General features: G+C 40.0%; 1 protein-coding gene across 3 annotated transcripts; it reads left to right on the forward strand.

The window, feature by feature from the left end:
- Nucleotides 1-862: 862 nt before the first annotated feature.
- podn (podocan) lies at nucleotides 863-26,826 on the forward strand. 3 transcript variants are annotated; one of them, XM_022217696.2, is made up of 12 exons: nucleotides 864-3,730; nucleotides 4,237-4,300; nucleotides 8,529-8,822; nucleotides 8,926-9,019; nucleotides 11,059-11,123; nucleotides 13,990-14,099; nucleotides 14,187-14,343; nucleotides 14,517-14,632; nucleotides 16,423-16,636; nucleotides 16,835-17,278; nucleotides 17,958-18,106; nucleotides 20,251-26,826. In XM_022217696.2, the coding sequence occupies exons 3-12, from the start codon at nucleotides 8,547-8,549 to the stop codon at nucleotides 20,405-20,407; spliced, it is 1,782 nt and encodes a 593-aa protein (XP_022073388.1). In that variant the 5' UTR covers nucleotides 864-3,730; nucleotides 4,237-4,300; nucleotides 8,529-8,546; the 3' UTR covers nucleotides 20,408-26,826. The 3 variants fall into 3 exon arrangements, with proteins under 3 accessions (XP_051802949.1, XP_022073388.1, XP_022073315.1); XM_022217623.2 differs by having other exon boundaries at nucleotides 864-3,432; XM_051946989.1 differs by lacking the exon at nucleotides 4,237-4,300 and having other exon boundaries at nucleotides 863-3,432.
- Nucleotides 26,827-26,871: the final 45 nt, after the last annotated feature.

Genomic DNA, 26,871 nt, shown 5'->3' on the forward strand with positions numbered 1-26,871 from the left:
TTCTATTATATCAGTTTGTAGAAGAATTTTGAAAAGCATTTCATCTTCATCTGCAAAAATAATTCCCTTTAGTAGATTACACAGCCTTGAAATGTCCTTGAATTGATGTCAGTTGTTAAATACCAGCTGCTTTCTAGGAAATTACTGGAAGATTTTCCAGAGAAGGAAGATTAGAAAATGGTAAATGGTTGTATTTATATAGTGCTTTTATCCAAAGCGCTTTACATGATACGTCACATTCACACACTGATGGCGGAAGCTGCCATGCAAGGCGCTAACCACGACTCACCAGGAGCAATTAGGGTTTTGTTGTCTTGCTCAGGGACACCTCGACATGAGCTCGATGGGCCGAGGATCGAACTGGCAACCTTCCAGTTACAAGACGGCCACTCTACCCACTGAGCCTGGTTGAAAACCAGACGTGCTGCTGTGTTCTGGATCACCTGCAGAGGTTTGACTGTGCATGTGGGGAGGCCTGCCAGTAAGGAGTAGTCGATGCATGATATTACAAGAACCTGTACCAGGAGTTGTGCTGCGTGTCCAGACAGGAATGGTCTGCTCTTCCTGGTGTTATACAGGGCTAATTAACATGACAAGGCAACAGAGGCCGCATGAGCCTTGAAGGTTAGTTGGTCATCGATCATGAAACCCAAGTTTGTGGCAGACTTTGTGGATTTGAGTTGGGTTGTTTCAAGTTGGATGTTGATTTCTTGTTGTGTAGACCAGCAGCAGCATGTTACAACCCTGTAAAATCACAACTTGTTGATACTCATGAATATATATATATATATATATGTATATACAGTATATATACACACTCAACAAAAATATAAACGCAACACTTTTGTTTTTGCCCCCATTTTTTATGAGATGAACTCAAAGATCTAAAACTTTTTCCACATACACAATATCACCATTTCTCTCAAATATTGTTCACAAATCTGTCTAAATCTGTGATAGTGAGCACTTCTCCTTTGCTGAGATAATCCATCCCACCTCACAGGTGTGCCATATCAAGATGCTGATTAGACACCATGATTAGTGCACAGGTGTGTCTTAGACTTCCCACAATAAAAGGCCACTCTGAAATATACAGTTTTGTCACACAGCACAATGCCACAGATGTGGCAAGATTTGTGGGAGCGTACAATTGACATGCTGACAGCAGGAATGTCAACCAGAGCTGTTGCTCGTGTATTGAATGTTCATTTCTCTACCATAAGCCGTCTCCAAAGGCGTTTCACAGAATTTTGCAGTACATCCAACTAGCCTCACAACCGCAGACCACGTGTAACCACACCAGCCCAGGACCTCCACATCCAGCATGTTCACCTCCAAGATGGTCTGAGACCAGCCACTCAGACAGCTGCTGAAACAATGGGTTTGCATAACCAAAGAATTTCTGCACAAACTGTCAGAAACCGTCTCAGGGAAGCTCATCTGCATGCTCGTCGTCCTCATCGGGGTCTTGAGCTGACTCCAGTTCGTGGTCGTAACCGACTTGAGTGGGCAAATGCCCACATTCGATGGCGTCTGGCATGTTGGAGAGGTGTTCTCTTCACGGATGAATCCCGGTTTACACTGTTCAAGGCAGATGGCAGACAGCGTGTGTGGCATCGTGTGGGTGAGCGGTTTTCTGATGCCAATGTTGTGGATGGAGTGGCCCATGGTGACGGTGGGGTTATGGTATGCCCATACCATAGGCGTCTGTTATGGACGAAGAACACAGGTGCATTTTATTGATGGCATTTTGAATGCACAGAGATACCGTGATGAGATCCTGAGGCCCATTGTTGTGCCATACATCCTAGAACATCACCTCATGTTGCAGCAGGATAATGCACGGCTCCATGTTGCAAGGATCTGTACACAATTCTTGGAAGCTGAAAACGTCCCAGTTCTTGCATGGCCAGCATACTCACCGGACATGTCACGTCAAAATACAAGAGACATGCAGTTTAAGTGTCAGAAAAATGTATTGTCTGTTTGCTGTAGTACCTAGTTGCATTGCCATCTGGAGCCTCTTAATGTTTAATGAAATGGAGTTACAGGTGTGTTTGGGAAGAGTCCGTAAACGTGTCCTCCTTGTTGTCCAACAGTTAAACAGTTGTACTGATAAATTCTGCAGCATGAAATTGTAAATGAGTGTCTGATGGCTGTTTGGTTTAGCTAGCTGCCAAACTTTCAAGCAAATATTAAACTAGGACTAAATGCTAACACAGATTTGAGTGTCTATCAGCAGAGACAGTCATTGACCAGGTCACTTTTATGGTGCCAGCGTCATTCAGCTGCATTTCTAGTGAGTCTCTTACACTGTAGATGGACTCCAAATCCACTGTCTTGATTGCAGCCAATGACCAGAGTGCTTGTTCCGCTCTCTGAGACTACAGGAATTGGAGAATTGGTTCATATGCCACTATGCCAAGCTCACTGAGTCTGCAGAACAGAAGAAGTTGAAGAGACAGCCAACAACCATCACCTTTTGCAGTCCAAAATGGATGAAGATTCTGACATCGAGGACTGATAGTGACTGGTCAGCCTGCAAGCGCAGAAACACAACACGGGAGAGACTGGGGCTAATTGATAAGCAGTGACTAAACTGTAACCTACAACAAGACAAGTCAGTTGGGAAGTTGAATCTGTTGAATTTTTTTTGTTTTTTCAACCAGAAGCAGATGATTTCAAACAAGGTGTAAAAAAAAAAATAAAACTAACAGATTTTTGTATTGATGAATCATCCCCAACAGTCTTCTAAATTTAGGTTGAGTGAATTGTGCTAATGTACCATGGTGGTAGCAGATGTTTACAGATTTGTCCCTAATGGGAGGTGAGAAAAAAAATGCAATGCAGAAACTCTCGGGACATTAGATCATATCCTGTCGCCCCATTTTTGGCAGGTTACTCTTCCACTTTTTAATTTATTATTGGACGCCTCATCTGTCTGCCCACCAAATGAAAGTTATCCCAGAACAGATTGCTGTTTCACAGTCAGGCTTTTGGAGTGACTTCTTTGAGATGTTTGGCATCTCTTTTGTGACTGTGTTTGAGCATCCTATCTGCTTAAAGTGATCGAAAATTTAAGTGCATCCAAGTATTTCTTTTCTTGAATCAAGAGTATAATTATAATCTCTCACAACTGTACTGCATTAAACTAGAATGCTATGCTACCTTTAGGAGAGAAAAGACAATACTTAGGGGAAAAAATGAGAAAAAAGGAAAGTACTTGTGTTTTTGGCTCCCAGCCAGGTCAGAGCCGTCTCTCCTACTCACTCCCTTCCTTTTCTCTTCACTTTCCCTCTCCCACTCCCACTTCTCTCTCACATCTGGAGGGTATCTGGTGTGGCTGTGTGACTCCTCGCCTGCTATGGGACAGCCTGTGTTTGGACTGGATGTCAGACTTCAGTGTGTTTCAGCTAACGTTGGTCGGAAGGGGTAAAGTAGAGCAGGAGACCACAACGCTACTTTTGCAGACTTTACTGCTGCATGTTTTATGGGTGGCTGTTGCATTATATGGAGCTTAGACTGAGCATTAAGTGTCAGCATCATTCATCCGTGCATGGCAGCTCTGGCATGTGTGTTTCGGGTAATCCAGACCTTGACGGTGCAGTAAAGTCACCTCGCAAACCCTCGTCAGCAGAGAACGAGCAGGAAAACAAGCAGATTACCTTTAAAATGCACAGCACCTTTGCTTATAAAGACTGTTCTGACTTCAAGCCTCGAAAACTTTAAGGTACTATTGAAGTGCTGTTGACTTCGTAATGGCTGTACACTCCTCTCTGACCCCTGGATGCTCTGATTTTTTTATCCTGGCCAGGGTCAGTTTTGTACAATGAGTGCATTTGCTGTGGTTGTGTGCATGCTGCACTGTGGGTTTTCTGTGTGCGCATGTTCGCCTCAGTTGCTCTGGTAATTGTTGTGGTGTAACGGGCTAAAGATGCTTATTTGAATGATGGCTTTTAGATGTTTGCCTTGAGTGCTGCCTTGAGTGAAGAGTATTTCTGTCAACATCGGTGGAGACGACTAGAGGGCTTTTTCCTGGCTTCAAGCGTCACATAAACTGTGCTGACCTTGTCACTTAATTTAAAATGCCTGCTCCCATATTGTTCTATTTAACCTATACTTGAATGTTTCTTTTTGTCAAATTGTTGATTTTTGCTATTGCTTGTGTGTGAGATGATTGGAAGGAGAAAAGATAAAGCTGTCATGGATGATGTTTGTGTTCTTTTTTCAAATTAGCCCTTGCACTTGGTGAGGACTGAAGTTTCGGACACAGAGCCGGCTGTCTTTTGTTATTGTCCTGGTGCGTAAAAAATGTTATACATATTTTTTAGACAGAATGCTACAGTTTTATTTTGTATACACCAGTTAGAAACACTGCCAGTGTTAGTGAATTGATATGATTTTAAATGAAGTGATGCAGTTCCTGTTAAAGCTGTAGATGTTGTTGTTGTAAGCAGATGCATGCTTTAACCCTCAAATGCATATACTGGGACCATACAGCACACTGCGTGATTCATTTAGCTCCTCATTATTCCTCAAACTAATTACCTTTACCCATCTGAATCCTAAAATTCTGCCTGGACATTTGAAATGTACGTTCTCTTTAAAAAAAAAAAGAAAAAAGAAAAAAAGCTAAATGACATCATTTATCAGAGACAGAGACTGTCAGAACAGTTTCTCAGATTTTCAATTTTCCAACAGTTATTGACCAAATCATGTATGACGTGCAAGTCTGAAAATATATAAATAAAAAAATTTAAAAATGTGTTGCCGATACTAAGCGCAACCAACAAGTATTAGTAACACCTGTGGACTTACTTTTTCAATTTTTGTAAAATGAGTAATCAAAGAAATGAACTTTGTAATGATATATGAAATTACTTTTTATGCCGCACAAAAGACATTGTTGAGCTCAGAATGTGACACAAGCTTTTAAAAAAGGACAAAGAAATTGCTCTTTAGATTCACATGTGCTGTGCAGTGGTGTCAAAAAATGCTAAAACACATAGTTTTCAAATGTGTTTATTTAAGAAGCATATTTGCTTTCGAACCAAGATACGTAATAACTGAGGTTTTTTTGATAAACAAGAGGGGAGTGTTGTAATTTCCAGTTAAACTTGATTGCAGTGTTATCTCACTTTTCCAGTGCCTGAGTCCAGACACAATGATGCAATGATAGTGTGTCTGTTTGGTTCATTGTCTCAGTAACATGATGGAGCTGCAGCTGGTTTACAGCTGATATTGGAGGGTTTGGATGATGCTGAGGAGTTTGCTTTTAAGTCATTTGTAAATCAGATTATTTAAAGCAGAACCAGAGCATGGCAATGACAAAATCATACGAGGTCAGAATGGTGCAGCACTTACTTAATTTCAATCAGAGTCACCGGGAAAATTAAGACTGAAGAAGGAATCTCAGACGATCACCGCAGCTTGACCCTGCTCATGTAAAAAGTAGATTTCCAGGAAAAAAATCCAACTTGGGAAGCCAGGAAATCTTACAAACTCTCCTGGAAAAGGTTACCAATCAGCTGCTGTGGCCACAACTGGGGGAAAAAGTTATGTAACAAAAAAATTAGGTCACCTGGCAAGTTGTCTTTGATGGAGGTCTCTGAAGCACTTAACAAAATGACTGCTCTATACCGCTAATTCGTGTTTACTCATGAAAATAAACATTTGAAATGATCAATGTAAAAATCTGCCTTATATAATTGGGACATGTAATAGCATGAATGGATTCTACTCTCCATAAAACCTCAACCACACATTTATCATAATGCCCCTCAAAACTGTCCACCATTACATTTTCTTTGGTTAGTAAATGCCCACATCTTTCAAATTCAGCATCCCTGGTTTGTAATGCAGAGCTTTTGGTTAACATTTGCAGTCTCTAAGTCCAAACTCCGGTATCCGACTGTTTCACTGGGCAAGTCTGAAGCTTTTGACGGTGAAATAGACGTGTCATAATAATTCATCTGATAGCTGTGAAGACATTTCACTCAAAACCACAAAGTCAGCAGGATTTATCCTCTGTGGGACATAAATGTCACTACAAAAATTTCTAGAAAATCATTCAACAGTTGTTGAAATATTTCGATGTGGATTAATTTGGAAGACTGGCAGATCTGCTAACATAGCGGAACATGAAATGGCTAGTGGTGCACCTTTGCTTTGAATGCAACATACATATTCCAGAAATCTTTTTGAAAATAGAAAATCCCTCTAAGCTGCTTAATTTATCAAACTGTGCACACAGATGTCTGATTTTCCACCGTTTTATCCCTGACAGACTCTTTATCCCTCAGACCCGCAGAAGACAATACACAGCTGTTTTGACAGACTAAATACTGCTCCTCCTGACTCATAATTGGATTTTGATGTCTAAAATCCGTGCTGTGTCTCTTTAAAGTAACCGTAACTTCTCAAAGCAGGAATTGTTTTCTCACCCTCAGGTCCTTCACGTAGACTCAGTCACTACACTGCAAATCCTCTTGCTTCTTCTCTACTGTGAAACAGTTTCCAGATTGAGGTAACCTCGCCCCCATAGGTGTTGAGCACAGGAAATATACAATAAAAAGCAATATATTCAGCCCCGCTTTCTAAAGTGCTTTTCTGCTGCTCACAAAACCACTATTGTCTCAAACTTCGCGCTGCTGTTTTGAAGCAAAGCTTTCAAATGTTTAGTTTTAAAACATCTCCAGTGAGCAGGGAGGAAGCGTTAGGATTTTGCAGTGCTATTGCAAAACCAGGGAGTGCGTTTTTAATGGCAGCCACAGAGCTTTATCTTTCATGGTGTTGCTGGTTTACTGACCTCAGTTAGACCCCGAAAGAATCTCTCAAAAATGTGACTGTCACTTTCAAAAAGTCAAGCTTGTTTCTGCTGGTTCCCCTCTGTGCGGAGACTGCAAACTCAGTCAAATACTATAAATGATTAATTTTCCTCCATTAAATTATAATGACCATTTCATTTAAGTTTCAGTTTTATAAATGGTATGTCTTTGTATAATACAGCATAGTATGAAATGTAAACAGAGGTGTACATATAAAAGAGTACAACTGCAGAATGAAGCAGAATTTTCCAACAGGATAAAAATAAAGAATTCTTATTAAAGTCAGTAGTGCAACTCCAAAAGAAATGCAAGTTTCTACTAAACTCCTTCATAAAGTGAAAAAACTTGATCTGCATATTAAAGTGCAGCATGAACACGATGGATACTGTAGACTAGAGGCACAGGACAGTGAGAGCAACTCATGTAATTTTCCTTAATTTTATCCTAGCATCTTTGGCATTTCTGAAAATACAGCTGAATTCACAGCACACACCACCATCTTTAACATCTGTACATGCTGAGGTCATAAAATCGTGATTTTAGTGGTGCAGAGCAGCAGATTGGGAAACCTGCAGTGTTAACAACTGTTTCAGTCAATATTTCATATTCATTCTGTTGTCTGACAACAGAAACAGAATTTATTTTAAATGAGAACAGCTGCATTTGGAACTTGGGCATATTAAAATACAGTTCATGTGAGCACAGAGAGCAGGAGAGAAGCAAACAGATGTACAGTGCCTCAGTCTATGTGTTTTCTGTACAGGTGTTCGTACTTTGCGCTGTACTGTTGTTCTCTGCCACTGTTAACTCTACACAGTATGCAAGTCATCTTTTTGTTCTGTGATCATATGAATCAGTAATATTGCCAGACTTTCAAAGCCTTGGGTCTTAGGAAACTTTTACATTCAACCAAACAGGACTCTGCTGCCACTGCCATTATCTAAGACTGTAGCAATGCAGCTGACAAAGGACTGGAGACAAAAACAATTGAAGCCATGATGCAACAATTGCACAATTTTGTCTGAAGAAAAATGTTGTTATAACACATTCGATTTTTAAAAACCCAAAAAACACACCTTAATGTTGATGCATTTGCAGCATCACCATCATCAGTGATTCTGACTAATCACAGCAGTTCTATCATCCACTATGTAGAAGCCAAGATACTTCCACAAACTGCTTCTGTGATGATTCAGTGTTATGATTACCAGACAGATTGCACGGCTTTTCTCAGCAGTGTCCCACTTTCATTGATGAGCTTGGTTTACTGACCAACAGGGCAGCTGCTGTGACCTCTTTGGAGAAAGCCAAAACTGCAGATTAAATTACATTTGAGGTCACAGCAACGGGGTTAAGGTGCCACATGGTTTTATTTCAGACAACACAGATAACTGAAAATTAAAAAAAGCCTCTGTTTTGATTATTCTCCACAGTTTGCGCATGATTAGCAGACTTAGAAGTGTCACTGTGACACAGAAGCAGCCTCTCTTCACACTATAAATGTGGACTAGCGCACAACATGATGTCGTTTCCATTCCAAGCCTCTGTCATCCAATATAATACTTACACCCACTGGATTAGGAAGATTTCAGAATAGCCAAAGGGTAGCAGATTGTAACTTTTACCATGTCCTGTTTCCAGGAACAAAATACTCGGTGGCTTTATATCTCTAACTTTGCCTTCCATGTGTTTGTGTAACAGGAGAGCTCAGCAGTGGACATGGCTTTTCCCAAGCATTCCATCCTGCAGGCCCTGAGTGTGCTGCTCTTGGCCTGGGTGCTGGTGCGTTGCCAGGCCCTTGTCCAACCAGAGGAAGAGGAGGAGGAAGAGCCCACAAAGGAGGTCGACGTCGCAACAGTGGTGACGAAATCTGAGCCGATCAAATGTCCGGCAGATTGCAGCTGTGCAGCAGAGGGGGCAATCGACTGCGCAGGGGTGGACCTCACGGAGTTCCCCGCTGATCTGTCTGATAAAACCCGCCAGCTCTCTCTACAGGTCTGTCACGCAACTTGCATAAACAGCAGGACGCATTCAAATGTTCTCAGGAATTTGGTGCCAGATTTGTGTTTACTGTCTTCGCTCTGTCCCCTGGTGCTAGAACAACAAGATTGAGGAGATAACCATGGAGCACATTTCTCATCTGCATCAGCTCGAAACTTTTAACCTTCAGAACAACTGGCTCACCACAGATGGTAAACACTGTAACACAATCTGAACACCAAGCAGGAACTCAGTGTGTACAGAGGGAGCAGACTGCAGGCATGTTTGCAAGGTTGTTTTCTGAGAGACTTTCTAAGAGGACCTTGAGATTCTGTTTGTACAAAGTACCAAGTCAATTTTGAACAATTCATGTTTTATCATATCTTTAGGCTGTTCAGTGTGTGTGTGTGTGTGTGTGTGTGTGTGTGTGTGTGTGTGTCAATGTTGACAAGTTATTGGAGCAAAAATCTCTTCAAAATAGAGCCAACTGTAGCGGATAAAATGTGTTTGTTTTACTAGCTGTCTGCTGTTGCCCTGTTCAACTTTTCCTATAACAGCTGATGTTTGCTCCCAGACTAGTTGTGTCCAAAAAAAACTGATGGCAATTTACCGCAACATCCAAATCAATTTTCATTTGATGAGAAAGTGTTGTTTTGCTGTGGATTCAGCTGTACAAAGTTATTTAAAAAAAAAAGCTCAGTGTTTTAAATGGACTCAGTAAAAGGCTGGGTTTGTAAAAAATTACAATTTTTCCTCTTAGAAGTGAAAACTTGCAGCAATAAAACACCCCGCTGATTGGTTGAATATTCTCAGTATCTTTGCTGCTACAGCCTTACTTGGCCTTGTACGATCAGTAGGGAGTCATTCCATGTTTCTAAGCGCCTCAGTTCAACCGATTTATATGACACATAACAGAAACATGTTCCCCAGCTCTGCATTCACTTTATATGTCACAGGCTGTTGTGGGAACTTGTCCAAAGGTTGTTCTTGCTTGTCAACACTAAGTAGAGTTTGTTCCAATAAAAAATAAATCTATCTAAAATCGTAAAACTTGAAGTAGTTCAAATTGTACCCAAACACAACAGAAGGGTTGACGTGGGAAAATGGAATATTTTTTTAACCAGTAGTCCACCATGTTAACAAACAATTAACCATTGAAATGAATAAAACGCAGTGGTTGTTTTTTTCCATATTTGGATGTAACTGTTTTTAACCACTGAAAAGTTCACCACAAAATTGACTTGGTTACACTGGGAATTTGAAGAACAGATACACCAGGTAACTGAAGTTTAAATTAAATAGCAAAAATAGTGGCTTCATTTAAAATTGTTATTCAATTTTTGACCCAAAACCAATGGTACAAAACACAACAAACAAGCTGCAGTCTTCTGCAGTAAATGACCATTAAATGATTAATCTCTGCACAGCGGTTTGATATCAAATAATCCTCATTGCTGATGAACATGACATCTTCTTCACTGTAGTTAAAGTTAGTACAGCTGTTAGAAACAGCTGTGCAGCTGGAACAGATGTCCACAAATACTGTTGCAGCAACTTTGTCAGTCAGAAAAGTTCAAACACATCCTTACTTTCGTTAGAGTTTTGTTGGGATGCTTTAATCTTGCTGGTCTTGCACGTTCACACCATTAGCAGCGATAGCTGCTCTGTGTGAGAGACGCACAGTTCTTGGCCTGCATTAGCATTTGAAAATCCTAGCATAGTGTTAGCATTAGCATCAGGTAGCATGGTAAGCTGCTGCATAGTTCATCAGCACAATTGCCACAGTTAGCACTTAGACAGCTGGGAGGTGCACTTGTTTCATGGACCCTTATGGTGGTCAGCAAACACACCTGTAACTCCATCTTATTAAACAGTGAGGCTCAATGCTACCTCTTGTGTTTGTATTATGAGTAAGATAGAAATCGCAGCCTCCAGCTACCTATGACACTTTCAGTGCGATTAAAAAAGTACCATCACAGTTTCAGAATAGTGCTATCGACTTGATAGGGAAGTATCAAGTCTTGTGACCTCCCTAGAAGTAGTCCAGTAGTGTCAAGGTGTTTCAAACAGTTGTAGTAACATCTACGTCAGTGTACTGGGTTTTTTTTGTTTTTATTTTTATGAATTTCATTGTGTTCTGAGCTCCACAAAAATGAGACCGATTCTGATCATTTGTGCCCGATCAGAATTACATATGCAATCTTTTTGACTTGTGTGACTGTATCGAGTTACAATTCTGCTTTTTTTTCAGGCCTTGAAGATGAAGGGTTTGAAATGCTCGAACAACTGGCTTATTTATACCTGGCAAATAACAAGGTGAGTTAACAAAGACTTCTAAATGTTTGTCTCATTGCTTACCTCAAATCTGCTCACATGATTCAATGGCAAGTTTGAATTTTGTGTCTGTCTCTCTAACGAGTTTCTCTGCATTGTATTTTTACTGACTGCCATCAGCTGGCAGAGAGAGGTGGCAGTCTCCTCTCGTACAGTCTGTGTGAGCTTATGCTTGTAATCACTTCCAGTATGGCTGTGCCAGCTGGTCAGAGCTAAAATGTTACTGACCCTTTTGGAAACAGAGAGCGAGAGAGAAAGGATAGACAGATTTGTTTGTGCCTTCACAGGGATGAATAGGCAAACAGGATACAGAAAGAATAGAGGATTTTTAAGTGCTCGCTAAGCCTCAAAGACACCCATGCTGCTTTAATCCATAAAGCATGTTATAAAGGAGAGAGCTCTAAATGAACATCTAATCTCGGCTATGCTTCTCTTATTGATGTGTTCTCTGCTGTTTGGTACAATGTAGCGCTGTAGTTTTCAGGGAGGATGACTAAAGTGGGTAAAACATTGCTTTCTTGAAGAGGTGCACAGCTTCATATACAACACCTCAACGCTGGCAGCATGTCAGGTGGGCAGTAAGTCAGTCAATTTACTAAGTACTCTGCTAAAGGGGGAAAAATGAGGTCTTTACATGGCTATTCCCATTTTATTCTACTTCATCCTTCCACTGTACTATACTTCAGAGGGAAATGTTCGACTTTTTTTTCTGATAGCTTTAGTTACTTTTAAAATGAAGATTTGGCACAATAGATTATATAACCGGCTTTTAAACCACATCACATTGTTAAAGATTAAACCAGTGGCATCCAGTCTTTTTGGCCTTCTTACAAAAAGCAGTGTGTGGTCGGCCTAACATCTCCGATCTCCAAAAGTTGTAAACCAAATAGTGTTTTGTTTTTTTTTTTTTTTCCGTCTAAACTTCTCACATGGTTTCGTTTCAATAAATGTTCCAGTGATTCAATACCTCAGCAAAAAAGAGACAAACAAAAGAACTCAAAGCAGATTTGTGGATGTTACTTTTCTCTTTGGTCTCTCTCTTTTATCTGCTGTCCCTTTATATAAAAATGTAAGTAAAGTGTTTCAAACTTGTAGCAGCTACAACAGTAACATGCTGCTGACACACTGAGGCACCACGAATAATAATCTAATAATATTCCAGTTATATCATAAATCCTCTCTGCTGTACAATTAGTACAGTCGCTGGAGATCAAATGTAAAAAGTCCTATGTTGTTAGTATCTAAGGATCTAGTCAGATGATAAATTAACTTTCAACCCCATGCACCTCAGTAGTTTCTAGCTGTTTTTGGCTCCTTACTGATTGTGGGCTTGTTTTTCAATGCAAAGTTCCGCACCTCCATGGAAAATAGAAAAGTTTAAGTTCTTTTGTTGTTCATTTTGAAAAAATGGGGGAAAAAAACAAACGTAATCAACATGTACAACATTTTTCCAATTGTCCACGTGTCACCATTCCTGGTAAAAATAGCACTCTTTTACTATTCCAATACTAACAACATAGTTTCCGACTTACGTGTTTGATTTGCTTCCATACTTGTCTCTTATCTGCTCTGTATAAACACAGCCTCCACTTCAGCCCAGTCCAGCCAAAAGGTCACTGAATATTTCTTACATGACTGTTTGTTTTGGTTGCACCTGGTGTCACTAATATCTTAACACTGGTCTGATTTTTATTTGTTTGTATTGTTTTTGTTTTACATAGTCTGGTAAACACAAATTATTTATTTTTGGCAAAATGGTACATTTAGAAAAGTATAAAAGTTGTATTAAAGGAAATATGAGTTCAAAAACCATTGCAAAGTTAAAAATCTGTTGTTTTCCTTGTTTTTTGCAGCTTCTGAATAAATAAATGGTGTCAGTTTGTTGATTTTTTTTAAAAAGATAACATGCTTTTCAAATGTGCTTGTGGGCCAAAAGGTTAAAACTCACATGAGGAACTGACTAAGAAACCTAGAAATAAATTAGGCCTCTTTGAAATCAATAGTGCCTCTCCTTTAGCAGTTTGCAGATTATACAGCACCATTTTTCTAAGGGTATGACTATGCAGGTGTAATCTACATACATACTACTGCTCATACTCTCCAACCACTCGATGGATTTTAAGTACTTTGGATATATTTCAGGTGACAGTTTGAGGACTCATTATTGTGCAACATTAGTTAAAGTAACAACACTGTAGTTTTAATTTACAAAGCTATCCTAAACGAGCTACCACAGTATCTATTAGCACATTTAAAATTTTAAGACACAGCTTAAGTCACCTCTTCAATATTCCATTTATGAATCCGGACATGGGAAGAACTGCTTTCAACATTAAAACGGTTTACACTTCTGTTGATTCATATAATTAATGCCTCTGTTTTTCTGTCTCCTTTGTCTTTTTGTAATGTACATGTTGAATGGTGATTTAATCTTCTTTTTTTTACACACATATAATAATTTTCATTATGTCTTTTTAGGACATTTTAAGTGAGAGTTTTGTTCTAATTAGTTTTCCTTTTTCAAATAAGAAGTGCCAATTAGGCAATGAATCAATAAATTAGTCGAGGTGAAAATCAGACCACACCAGTGTTTTTCCTTACACTTTACATTTTTTATATTTTGCGGCAAATAACTCTGCATCTTTACTTAAGCAGGATTTTTCATCCAGGACTTTGACTTGTAGTTGACTCTTTTAACATTGCTGTGTTGTACTATTACTAAATCAGTGAGCAGTTTTTGTCATTCCTTTTCAAATATGTCTCTAAAAAAATCACATTCACTACTTCAATGAAATCTGATTTTTCTGATTATATTATTCTGTCATGCTTTTTTTCCTTGTGCCTGCAGCTCACATATGCACCAAAGGTTCTGCCACCCTCTTTGGTTAGTGCTGATTTTGCTGCTAACCAGCTCACAAGGATCTATCCATACACATTTGGTCATAAACCAAAACTGAGGTACAAATGTATTTGCTTGTGTAAATCTATCCTCCCTGCTTCCTGGAGTTTATCCACTAACACGTGTCCTGTGGTCATGGCTTACAGATCTGTGTATCTCCACAACAACAAGCTGACGGATGCAGGGCTTCCTGATAGTATGTTCAACGCTTCTAACAACTTGGAGATCCTCACCATGTCCAGCAACTTCCTGCGGGTCGTCCCCAAGAACCTGCCGTCCACTCTTTACCGCCTTCACCTGAAGGTCTCATACCTGCAGCACCTCCTAATATTTACAGAGTAGATGTTCTGTTAACACACTGCGACAACGTTCTGCTTAAGTTTGCATTTAGATGTTAGGTGGATGTCATACCTTTGCTTATTCTTTTCGGGAATGTGGTGACTTTGACAACATAAGGACTGTCTATGTTGTTACAGAACAACAAACTTGAGAAAATCCCAGCAGGGGCATTTGACAACTTGTCCAACCTCAGAGAGCTGTATCTGCAAAACAACCTCCTCAGCAATGAGGGGATGGACAACGAGACTTTCAGGTAGACAAAAATATCACAAATTCCAGTATTTTTAACATCTTGATGCCGTTTCTAAGTGGGGATTGAAATGTTTTACATCAAGGCACTACATATTGTTTTTTTGTCTGACAGGATATTTCTAGTTACTTGGGAGCTTTTATGTTTCTCTTGTTTCAAGTGAGTTTTTGTAACAGATTTTGTAACTGGTTCTGAGTAAATTAATGCCTAAAAATAGAATTTCCAGAGTTATAGAGCTGTTTTATCAGGTATGGAACACTTTTGCAGCAGTCAGAATTGATTATTGCAAGCATTGTATCCTTGCCAACGCTTTACATATTAGGAACAGATATTGACCAATTGGAATTCACTGTTATCAGTCTTTTATCACAACACAACAATAGAGAACATGGATAAAATTCGGACTGACTTGTAAAGCTGGAAGGTCATCTGGTTAAGAGGGGATAAAGAAATGGCACTAGTAAGCAATTTCCCATTTTCAAGGCTTCTATTTTACACCTCCAGGTTTTTAGGACATACATAACCCAATAAAAATGGATTTTCATCCAATTGGACCTTTAGTAAATAAGCAGGGCTTTTGTTGTGTTATTATAAGGAAGTATACACCACTCTTACATTTGTCATCTTAACATTGGTCCGATATTTTTATTTTCACAGTTTTTGCATCCCTTTTGTTTCCTATAATATGCAGATATTGCTACTGATTCCTCACTAAGAAAAGTAAAGATGTGTGTTGAGCAGACCTGTCAGAGAAGTTCCAGGCTTGGACTATTAACTATGGACATTAATTAAAATGTTATACATGTTCTTTCATACTGAGTTGTTCTATGTTGGTCCCGCTGTGTTTACACTTCAGCTGCTCAGGTCCTATTTTATTCACCTTCGTGTTAGAGTGGTAAAGCTGTGACACCATGAGTGCAGTGAATTGCACAGCTGATGACAATCCATGTTCACACTGTTTAGTGTGTCCAGAATGATGCTCTGTTTGTCCTGCAAAGTAAAGACTGTTCGCACTTCTTTAAGGAATGTTCCTGAGCAGTGCTAAGCCCAAAATGCACTGCAAAATTGTGACAGAGGAGTTGTTTTTGAGGAACATTTGCATCCAGGGAGGTGAGCAAGGCCACTTCACCGAAAGAGTCAAGCAAGTCTGTCTTGTTGCACGATGCAAATTTTCGACAAAACCATCCATTTTTAGTGTTTAGTTTGCTATTCTGAGGCTGTTGTTGTTTACCATAGTTAAAGGGATTTTGAAAATGGTTACATGCAGATAAGGGAGAAGAATACAGTGTGAAATAAGTGGCAGACATGTTAGATTTATACCAAAAAGTGACATTATGTGAGTAAAACAAGCTAGCTGTCTGCACACAGCACTAGCTCTGTAAATGGGAAACAAACAAAGTAACTTGGAGTGATTTACACAACACTACTGTGCATGTTATACTTATACAAATGTCTTTGTTTATAGTCTGGCTGTACTAGTTGTAAGATATCCGAGGGTTCCCTGAGACTAAATATTTTTCACTTGTTCATAAATTGCTGCCATCTGAAATGTTCTTGTTCTGTTGGCAGATAATTGTATTGTCTGTATAATTTCCCCATTAAATTGCTTTTACCAATTTTTTGAGAGCCTATTGAAGATTAAAAACAGAAAACCTTAGTTGTTCGTACATTTATGTGTTTCCCAAATATGCACATGCCAAAAACTGCAAAGGCTTTGTGAAATCTTGGGTTAAGCAATCACACAGCACGGGAATCAACTGATTTGATAAATTCTTCCCCTTCTCTTTCTGCAGCCAGCTGAGCAGTCTTGAGTGTCTGGACTTGTCAAATAACAACCTGAGCGTTGTTCCTAAGGGTCTGCCTCGCAATCTTGTGCTGCTACACCTGGAGAAGAACTCCATCCAAAGCATCCCCGGAGATGCTCTGACTTCTGTCAGAAACCTTGAATACCTTCTCCTCCACAATAACAAGCTTCGTTCCCGTTCTATCCACCCGGCTGCCTTCCAGGTGACGATTTTTGTTTTTCATTTCATATCCATTTTATAAGAAACCTTTCTTGTATGAAAACATGAACATTTTATTTTAGTGATGGTGAATTATAAGGACAGACTGGAACAAATGATGTGATCAGCTGCCAGTCAGTGTATCTAATTCAGTGCATGATAGTGGACCACATTCTGAACTTTTAATTTGCATTCTCACCAGGGCCTGAAGAAGCTGCACACACTGCACATGTACAACAATTTACTAGAGCGTGTTCCTAGGGGCTTGCCGCGACGAGCCAAGACGCTAATGCTGCTCCACAACTCGATTTCTGAAATTGGCCGCAACGACTTGGCCTTGCTGTACACCCTGACAGAGCTCAACCTCAGCTACAACAAGCTGACAAGCCCCAAGATGCACCGCGAGGCCTTCAGGAAGCTGCGTGTGCTGGAAACCCTGGACCTGTCAGGAAACGGCCTTTACACGTTACCACTGGGTCTTCCTCGCAGTCTGCAAGTGCTTGAGATCAAAAACAACCAACTCAACTCCTTACCAGATGGTGCGCTGACTGGCATGGAGAAGCTACGGAAGTTGATCCTGAGTGATAACCAGCTGAAACTGAACTCCATCTACCAGGGAGCCTGGATGGAGCTCGGTGCTCTCACAGTAAGTGGGTGGCAGAGACACAAATCAGATGTTTTGTAGCTGTGGTCTGCTGCATGAACAACCTAGATGTTCCGCGTAAACCATGTGAGATTTGGTTTTAGATTATTTTAGAGTCCAGCATGTTTCAGATAGATGCAGTTAAAAGGACAAACTCAGGACAGAGCTCACAGTTTTTAAGCTAATGGAAGGGGTTGAGGTAATTATGTTTTAAAATGGGTCAGCAAACTTGCATACACAATACACAATTGCCAAGAGGTCTGTCAGTCCTTGTGCATTTTTCCTGCATTTTCACCATAGACTACATAGAAGAGATGGAAATTGTGGTGCTAGAGTTACCCACTAGGTTTTGAATTACCATTTTAAACTCTCCAGTTTGGCATTTGGTCGATGTGGTCTTGGTTTTTTTAAAAACTGATGTAACAAGTGAATGGTGAAGCTGATAATACAGCGTGACCTGCAATCACAACACCATGTTGTACTCAAAAACACATTAAATTAGCAAATGAGACCATTAAAAAAATAAGAAAATGTTTACTGAGGTACCAATCATGGCCAACAGACAAAATCTAGAATTTCAAAGCATTTATTCAGTTCTTGCAGTGAAAAGGGATGCTGTTTGTATATACCAGTGAAAATGTTCCAATAGGCTCATTATTTATCATGTATTTTGCAATTCTAGACGCTCGACCTGTCTGGCAACCAGCTGTCACACATCCCCTCTGACCTGCCAGAGTCTCTGGAGTACCTTTACCTGCAAAGTAACCGCATCTCCAGTGTTCCTGCTTCAGCTTTTGAAGGCACTCCAAACATCAAAGGCATCTTCCTCCGGTAGGAGACCCACCCTCTTAACCAGGAGAACGTAGTTATTAGAGTCAGTCTTTTAGTCGTAGTTTTCTTGTCGTTATTGTTAACACTCATAAAACTCACCACTTGATTGACCCTCCGCAATTCACAGAGGCAGTTTTACTTCAACCTGAGTGACACACGGAGGGAAAGCATAGGAAAGGTGTTTATAGGCTACACTTCTTCTTTTTCACATTTATCGATCGTCAACCACAAAGTCCACGAAGCTGGAATTTAGGGACAATAACGGGGAATAGATTTAAATAAGTCTGCAACTTGTATTTAGACACTACGTTTCAAGAAACAGTCTGACATCCGAAACATTTGTCAGTGTTGTTGTTGGATGTGTGCAGTTTATTCATGACAGAATCCCTTTTGCCAATCATGTGGCTGCAGTGCAACATATAATCAGTAATAATCAGCAGATGCACATCAGGAGATTCAGATAATGCTCACATTGAACATCAAAAGGGAGAAAAGTGCAGGATAACGCACCAGAACTTTAGAGCATGGCTGTTAGTTTAGTGCCCTTCTGAGCCACCAGTTTTCCATTCAGTAGAGCACCTTTGGGATGTGGCAAATCGGGAGATTAGCAGCAGCCTAAATGTGCAGCCGACAAATCTGCAGAAATTATGCCTGGAGTAGAATCTCCACAACATTTTGGAAATGTCAAGACCTGAGGATGTTTTGAAAGAAAAGAGGGCTCTGCTTGGTTTTTGTATGGCATTCCTACTGAAGTCATTGCTGAAGTAGAAGTTAACTGAAATGGCTCTTTCATTAACTCACATCTTTTTATTAACTGGTGTCTCAAAGGTTTTCATCATCAAGAATGCAAGAGGGAATGTTGTACTTTAATTTCACCTCATTGTTCTGTATAAAAGTTAAAAAAAACATATCAACATTTAACTGTGGGACATTGTTGTTACTTTTAATCCAGCAGCAGACTCACAGAGCTAAACTGATGTCTAACACGATCAGACCAGAATGGCATGACAGCTGATGGCATGTTATGTATTTGACCGCAAGTTTAGAAATCTCTGAGGAAACAGTCAACAGCTACTGTCTAAAATGTCTGCACATTGGGGGAACTCGGAGGTCAAAATCATCTACCGTATAATGTGTAGAAATGAACTTTGTGGTTTTATGATTGATATGTGCAAGTCTATTTCTTTGATAGATGCAGATACTTCATACATAAATTCACTGTTGGCTTTAAAATTAACTGTCAGCTTACTTTTAATTTGTCAAACTTCCCTTTTAGTCGTTCAAAAGATTCAGGTTTCATTGAATGTTTTACAGAAACATACTTTGTTCTCTGGTCTGTTACTAATCAGCAACATTTCCTATGCGTTGGACATTCTGTCTGAGCTTCATTTTGCAGAGTACTGCAGCCTGCTATCTAATCTCTCCATCTCCTCTATCTTGTGTGCATTCAACAAATTTTCCTCTTTGTTTTATTCCACATAGTGCAGGCTTATACCCACAAGCCCTGGAGCTGGTTTCGGACATGCGCTTCCAAGGCTTTTGTTCTGTTTGGTTTTCACGCTGACTTCAACCTTGCCGCTCTGTGGCTCGTGTTTACGGGCCTTGACCCCTTCCAGGCTGTTGTTCTCGTCGTGTTTTGCACATCAGCTGCTGCCACATTTCTTTTTTTTTTTTTTTCTTCTCCACCAAAATCCCCCTACAGCTGGGAGCCTTTGGCCTGAGCCAATTTAGAGCCGCTGGAATGCTTGCGTCAGTGGGGGAAGTGGAAGGAGGATTTGTGCATGTGTGTGTGTGTGTGTGTGTCTGTGTGTGTGTCTTTGTGTGTACTCGTTACTAATTGCATGTGAATTGTATTTCCCCTAGTTGTTAAAGTTCAGGGACAACATATGCAAGTGTTTAAACTGATAGATACGAGTAGATGCAGTTGATTTCAAGTATTTTTGGAAGTGATTTGATGTAAAATCAAACAACACCTGTGAGTGGAGTGGTACATGATCCGCAGATGGGTCCCGCTGTATGATCCCTGAGCCTACAGAAGCTTCTGCATGATGGATTTTTGCTTTTAACCTCTGAAAGCCTTGTCATCAGAGGTTAGCTGAGGAAAATACACCTTGAAAATGTGTCTCTGTTTTTTTTCTTCAAAGGTTTAACCGTCTGTCTGTGGACTCCGTGGACGAGAGCTCTTTTGCACACCTGTCCAACTTACAAGTGCTGGACATCGGCACAGGAAACACCGACCTCCCCTTTAAAAGAGAGGTGACGGATGGCGATGAGATGATGGAAGAGGAGGAGGAAACATAAGAAACGCTCAATTCAACTGACATTGGACTGCGTTGTGTTGATGACCGAAAGGACTTTGAAATTGGAATGAACCTGTGAATGCCATTTCCCAGGTCCATTTTTGTGACGTGCTGAGTGGCAGAGTCACGTATTTCTGGTGCAGGATACCGGATGAAGTTGCTTTAGTTTCCATTTGTTGGGCTGGTTAGAAATGCATATCTTTATATCTCAGCATTATTATTTGTCTTTGACGATGCCGTGAAACACCGATCATTTAATTGTGTATGTTTACTCTAAAAAATCGTTCAGAAAAATCAATGTGAAATTTCCCATGTAAATGTTTCTGAATCGACATCAAGCATGTAAGCACCCTCTGTTACCTGCTTTCATTTTCTAAGTGGCTACCTTGACATTTAAAAAGTGATTTTACTGGTGATACTGTGAAGCAATTTAAAATAAGCAGTGTGAGGAACAAGACAAAACCACAGTTGTTGATCCCAGCAAGAAGCTGCGTTTCAGTGCTTGTGTCTTTGAACATATCACTTGTTTTGTATATACTGAGTTATTTTCTATTTTAGCAGATCCAATCTAGTACCATCAACAATCTGGAATGTTACATTTTCTATTGAAAAGGTACATAGAGAGTGCAGACCTCCATACAAAACACACAAAATCAAGCCTCTATCATTTATATAGGACATTTAAAGCAGCTGACATTGAGGCAAAAGAAACAAGAAAAGCACTCAGCGCAGTACTCTGCCAAGGCTGTTCACTCCCCCATATGGTATTGTCAGAAATGCAGCATATTTTTTGTAGAATTGCAGCATTTGTTTATGAGTTATTGATGATCAGAAACCACGGCAACAAGGAATGTGGCCATTTAATATACACTGCTCAAAAAAATTAAAGGAACACCTTTTAATCTAAGTATTGAAACATGTGGGATACTGATCTGGTCAAGTAAGTAACTGAGGGGCTTTTTAGTCAGTTTCAGCTGCTTTGGTGTTCATAAAATTAACAACAGATGCTAGAGGGGTAACAATGAGACAACCTGCAAAACAGGAATGAGTTTACAGGTGAAGGCCACTGACATTTTTTTCCTTCCTAATATTTTCTGACTGTTTTTCACTAGTTTTGCATTTGGCTAGGGTAAATGTCACTTCTGGTAGCATGAGGCGATACCTGGACCCTACAGAGGTTCCACAGACAGTCCAACTCCTCCAGGATGGCACATCAATGCGTGCCATTTCCAGAAGGTTTTCTGTGTCTCCCAGCACATTCTCAAGAGCATGGAGGAGATTCCAGGAGACAGGCAGTTAGTCTGGGAGAGCTTGACAGGGCTGTCGAAGGTCCTCAACCGATCAGCAGGACAGTTATCTGCTCCTTTGTTCAAGGAGGAACAGGATGAGCACTGCTATAGCTCTTCAAAATGACCTCCAGCAGACCATTGGTGTGAATGTCTATCAGACAGAGATGTAATGAGAGTGGTCTGAGGGCCCAGCGTCCTCTAGTACCCGCTGTGCTCGCTGACTGGCACCGTGGAGCTCGGCTGGCATTTGCCATAGAACACAGGAATTTGCAAGTCCACCACTGGTGCCCTGTGCTTTTCACAGATGAGAGCAGGTTCACCCTGAGTGCATGTGGCAGGCATGAAAGGGTCTGGAGAAGCCGTGGAGAACGTTATGCTGCCTGTAACATTGTTCAGCATGACCGGTTTGGTGGTGGGTCAGTGATGGTGTGGGGAGACATATCCATGGAGGGACGCACAGACCTCTACAGGCTGGACAACGGCATTCTGACTGCCGTTAGGTATCAGGATGAAATCCTTTGACCCATTGTCAGACCCTACATTGGTGCAGTGGTCCTGGATTCCTTCTGGTGCACGACAATGCCCAGTCTTATGTGGTAATAGAACTCATGCGGTTCCTGGAGGATGAAGGAACTGATACCATTAGCTGGCCCCCATGCTCACCTGACCTGAATCCAATAGAACACCTTTGGAACATTATGTTTTGTTCCATCCGACACCGTCAGGTTGCTCCTCAGATTGTCCAGGAGCTCAGCGATGCCCTGGTCCAGTTCTGGGAGGAGATACCCCAGGACACCATCCATCATCTCATTCGGAGCTTGTCCCGGCATCGTCAGTCATGCATACAAGCACATGGAGGCCATACAAACTACTGAGTACCGTTTTGAGTTGCTGCCAAGGAATTTCAGAAAGATGGACTAGCCTGCCACATCAGTTTTTCCCTTTGATTTTGGGGTGTCTTGAATTTAGCCCTCCTGGGGGGTTGATAATTTTCATTCCCATCAAACAATGTGGCACTTTTCATTCCTAACACATTATCCAGTATACACACGTGGAGAAAATTGTTGGTACCCCTCAGTTAAAGAAGGAAAAACCCACAATTCTCACTGAAATCACTTGAAACTCACAAAAGTAACAATAAATAAAAATTTTATTGAAAATTAAATAATCAAAAACAGCCATTACTTTTGAATTGTTGATTAACATAATTATTAAAAAAAACAAACTAATGAAACAGGCCTGGACAAAAATGATGGTACCTCTATAAAAGATTGAAAACTATTTGACCAGAGTGACATGATTAACTCAGGTGTGTCATTTAATTGACATCACAGGTGTTTCCAAACTCATAATCAGTCAGTCTGCCTATTTAAAGGGAGACAAGTAGTCACCCTGCTGTTTGGTGAAAAGGTGTGTACCACACTGAACATGGACAACAGAAAGCGAAGGAGAGAATTGTCCCAGGACATCCGAAAAAAAATGATAGACAAACATCTTAAAGGTAAAGGCTATAAGACCATCTCTAAACAGCTTGAAGTTCCTGTGACAACAGTGGCTCATATTATTCAGAAGTTCAAGACCCACGGGACAGTAGCCAACCTCCCTGGACGTGGCCGCAAGAGGAAAATTGATGACAAATTGAAGAGACGGATCGTTCGAATTGTATCCAAAGAGCCCAGAGCAACCTCCAAAGAAATTAAAGGTGAACTCCAAGGCCAAGGTACATCAGTGTCAGATCGCACCATTCGTCGTTGTTTGAGCCAAAGTGGACTTCATGGGAGACGACCAAGGAGGACACCACTGCTGAAAAAAACTCATAAAAAAGCCAGACTGGAATTTGCAAAAATGCATGTTGACAAGCCACAAAGCTTCTGGGAGAATGTCCTTTGGACAGATGAGACCAAACTGGAGCTTTTTGGTAAGGCACATCAACTCTATGTTCATAGACTCAAAAACCAAGCATACGAAGAAAAGAACACTGTCCCTACGGTGAAACATGGAGGAGGCTCAGTAATGTTTTGGGGCTGCTTTGCTGCATCTGGCACAGGGTGTCTTGAAAGTGTGCAAGGTACGATGAAATCTGAAGACTATCAAGGCATTCTGGAGAGAAATGTGCTGCCTAGTGTCAGAAAGCTTGGTCTCAGTCGCAGGTCATGGGTCTTCCAACAGGACAACGATCCAAAACACACAGCCAAAAACACCCAAGAATGGCTGAGAGAAAAGCGTTGGACTATTCTAAAGTGGCCTTCTATGAGCCCAGATCTGAATCCCATTGAACACATGTGGAAGGAGCTGAAACATGCCATTTGGAGAAGACACCCATCAAACCTGTGACAACTGGAGCTGTTTGCTCATGAGGAGTGGGCCAAAATACCTGTTGACAGCTGCAGCACGCTCATTGACAAATACAGAAATCGTTTAATTGCAGTGATTGCCTCAAAAGGTTGTGCAACAAAATATTAAGTTATGGGTACCATCATTTTTGTCCAGCCCTATTTCATTAGTTTGTTTTTTTAAATAATTATGTTAATCAACAATTCAAAAGTGATGGCTGATTTTGATGATTTAATTTTCAATAAATTTTTATTTATTGTTACTTTTGTGAGTTTCAAGTGATTTCAGTGAGAATTGTGGGTTTTTCCTTCTTTAACTGAGGGGTACCAACAATTTTGTCCACGTGTGTATATCAATGCTAATATCCAGTTTGTTTTTTTCCCCGTATTGAAATATGATGTATTTTCAAAGTGTTCCTTTAATTTTTTTGAGCAGTGTAGATGTACCCACAAACAACATGACCTTGTGCTGAGCACAGGAGTGTGTCATGCATGCATATGTTATGTACAGATACCAAATCACGTGACCTAAATATGTAGCGGTCGGCCGGAACTGATGGGACTCTGAAGCAACCCTACAATTTAATCAATTGCTCTTTGTATAATGTTGGATGGATCGTCACATAACTCCACTGAATTCCTTGGCGGAGTAATAAGATTACATACAATTACAATAACATTTCAAATTTACCCAACCACCTTAAATATTAAGGTTAAGAGACTACAAAACTCTATATTACATAAATTTATCTGACTAATTAAATTATTATAATCAATAACTGACAACTGACAATATTGTATAATTTATCAAACTGAATAATTTAATAGTTATACATGGACAACCCAAGGAATCCAGAGATTCTGTTTGAGCAAGGACTTGGTTAAAATTGGGACAAAATCCGAAAAATTTCTGGACAAACTTCGTCATCCAGATCCATACTGAACTTCATGGCCTCTTCCTTTGCCAGGCTCCACGTCTCCCCCAAGTATCATGAAAGTCGACTGAGTAGCTTTTGCTTAAGAAAGAAAAAACAACGAACGCTAACGAAAACATAAATTCCTTGGTGAAGGCAATTACATATAAAAAAGAATATAAAAAAGAATAACAAAAAGCAAAACCTTGGAAAAGCTTTCAAGATCCAATCCCTGAAGTCCTCATTATACCAAGCACAATGTGGGGCCTTTAAGTATATATAGAAACTGAATTTGGAACTGTGTTTTTATTGCTACAGGCAAAGTCTACTTATCCCATGTAGAATACAAATGAAAGGTGTCCTGTGGAGTTTTCAGTCAGTCAAACGTTTTGTTTATGTTCTATTTTAGTAACCAAAGCACATCTTTGAAGCCGAAATAATGTGTTGAATGCGTTTCCTTCCTTCCGTCCTTCTAAAACATTTGCCAAGGCAGTGTTAAGGCATTTCAAATTCAGTACTGTTCCAGGTTCATTCACTACTAGTCTTATTTGTTCCTACTTTTACTGGTTGGATTATAGTCGACTATTAATCAAAGGTCAAAACCCCCACAGAGAACCTTTAATTATGCATACACATATTAGACGTGATACAAATTGTTCATTTAATCAACAACTGATATTGAATTCCAACAAACACTCCAAAACTGACATAGTAGTTGTTCTTACCTCTATTATCCAGAGCGTGTTTGTTGCCCCCATTGATCAATTCATGCATCATTTTGATTGGACGTCTTAGACTTGCTACTTCACCAGAATAAAACCAACTGAAACCACAGATTGCATGTAAAAGATGGACGTAGCCTCCGAGTCTGAAACCTGAAGCCAAAGCACAAGGGCCTCAAACCTGCATTGTTTCTGGTGGCCAGCAGGGGGCGACTCCTCTGGTTGCAAAAGGAAATCTGATCGTACTGACGTCTACAAGAAAATAGCCACGTTTTAAATACATTTTTTACACTTTACAAATTCCCTCAATTTTGCAAAAATGTTTTACTTATTTAAGGGTTTTTTGAAAAAATATTTTATGCACTTGATTGGGCATGTAAATACCTTTTTCGAGTACACTCTGGCATAGCAAACATTTAACTCACTTAAGTGATAAGTTCTTACCACGGCATTCATTGTCTTCATCATTGATAGCATGAAACATGGCTGATATCAGCTAATATGAAAAAGTGTCTACAAATTCATCGATTTAGAACTACTCCCGAAGACGTCTCTTCATTTTTCTCTGACAGATGGCCAAAGATTTTTTTGGTTGTTATCAAATTTATTTTCTCATTTGCTAGCTTCAAGTCACCTTCAATACAACATTGTTTATGGTTGCATTTGGAGTTAATAAAAATATAAAGCAGGGTATGTGTTAGGGCGGAGCTGTACAGTATTTTTAAAAAAACTTAACAATATCTTTTAAACTATAGTCCACAAACCAATGTGTGAAGTTACCGTGGCTACATCCATCTTTTTATATAGTCTGTGGTCAAAACTAAAAATGTCAAAAATGCAACCTTGGCCCTTAATTCTCTATACTTTTAGTGTGTGGATGAACATGTATATCAGTACTTCTCTGTAATTATTTCATTATGTGCTTGGGCATGTAATATTCCATAGACAAAAACATCAGCATATATGAAGCTTCAGTCCAAGCTGCTCCTACAGTCTACTCTTACTGTCTAAATAGAGATCTATTATTTTTATATTGACACTGAAAATGCTCCTATAACACTCACTGTTGCTATGAGTACGGTGCCGGTTTCATATACGTCAGTATCGTATTTTCACATACAGTATGCAGCCATTGAACACAGCAATAAATTATTTGAAAAGGCTTAAGAAGTCTGTGTATTTTCTAATTAAGCAGTGTTTCTGCAGG

This window comes from Acanthochromis polyacanthus, chromosome 4 (assembly GCF_021347895.1).
Source record: "Acanthochromis polyacanthus isolate Apoly-LR-REF ecotype Palm Island chromosome 4, KAUST_Apoly_ChrSc, whole genome shotgun sequence".
Classification (NCBI taxonomy): Eukaryota; Metazoa; Chordata; class Actinopteri; family Pomacentridae; genus Acanthochromis; species Acanthochromis polyacanthus.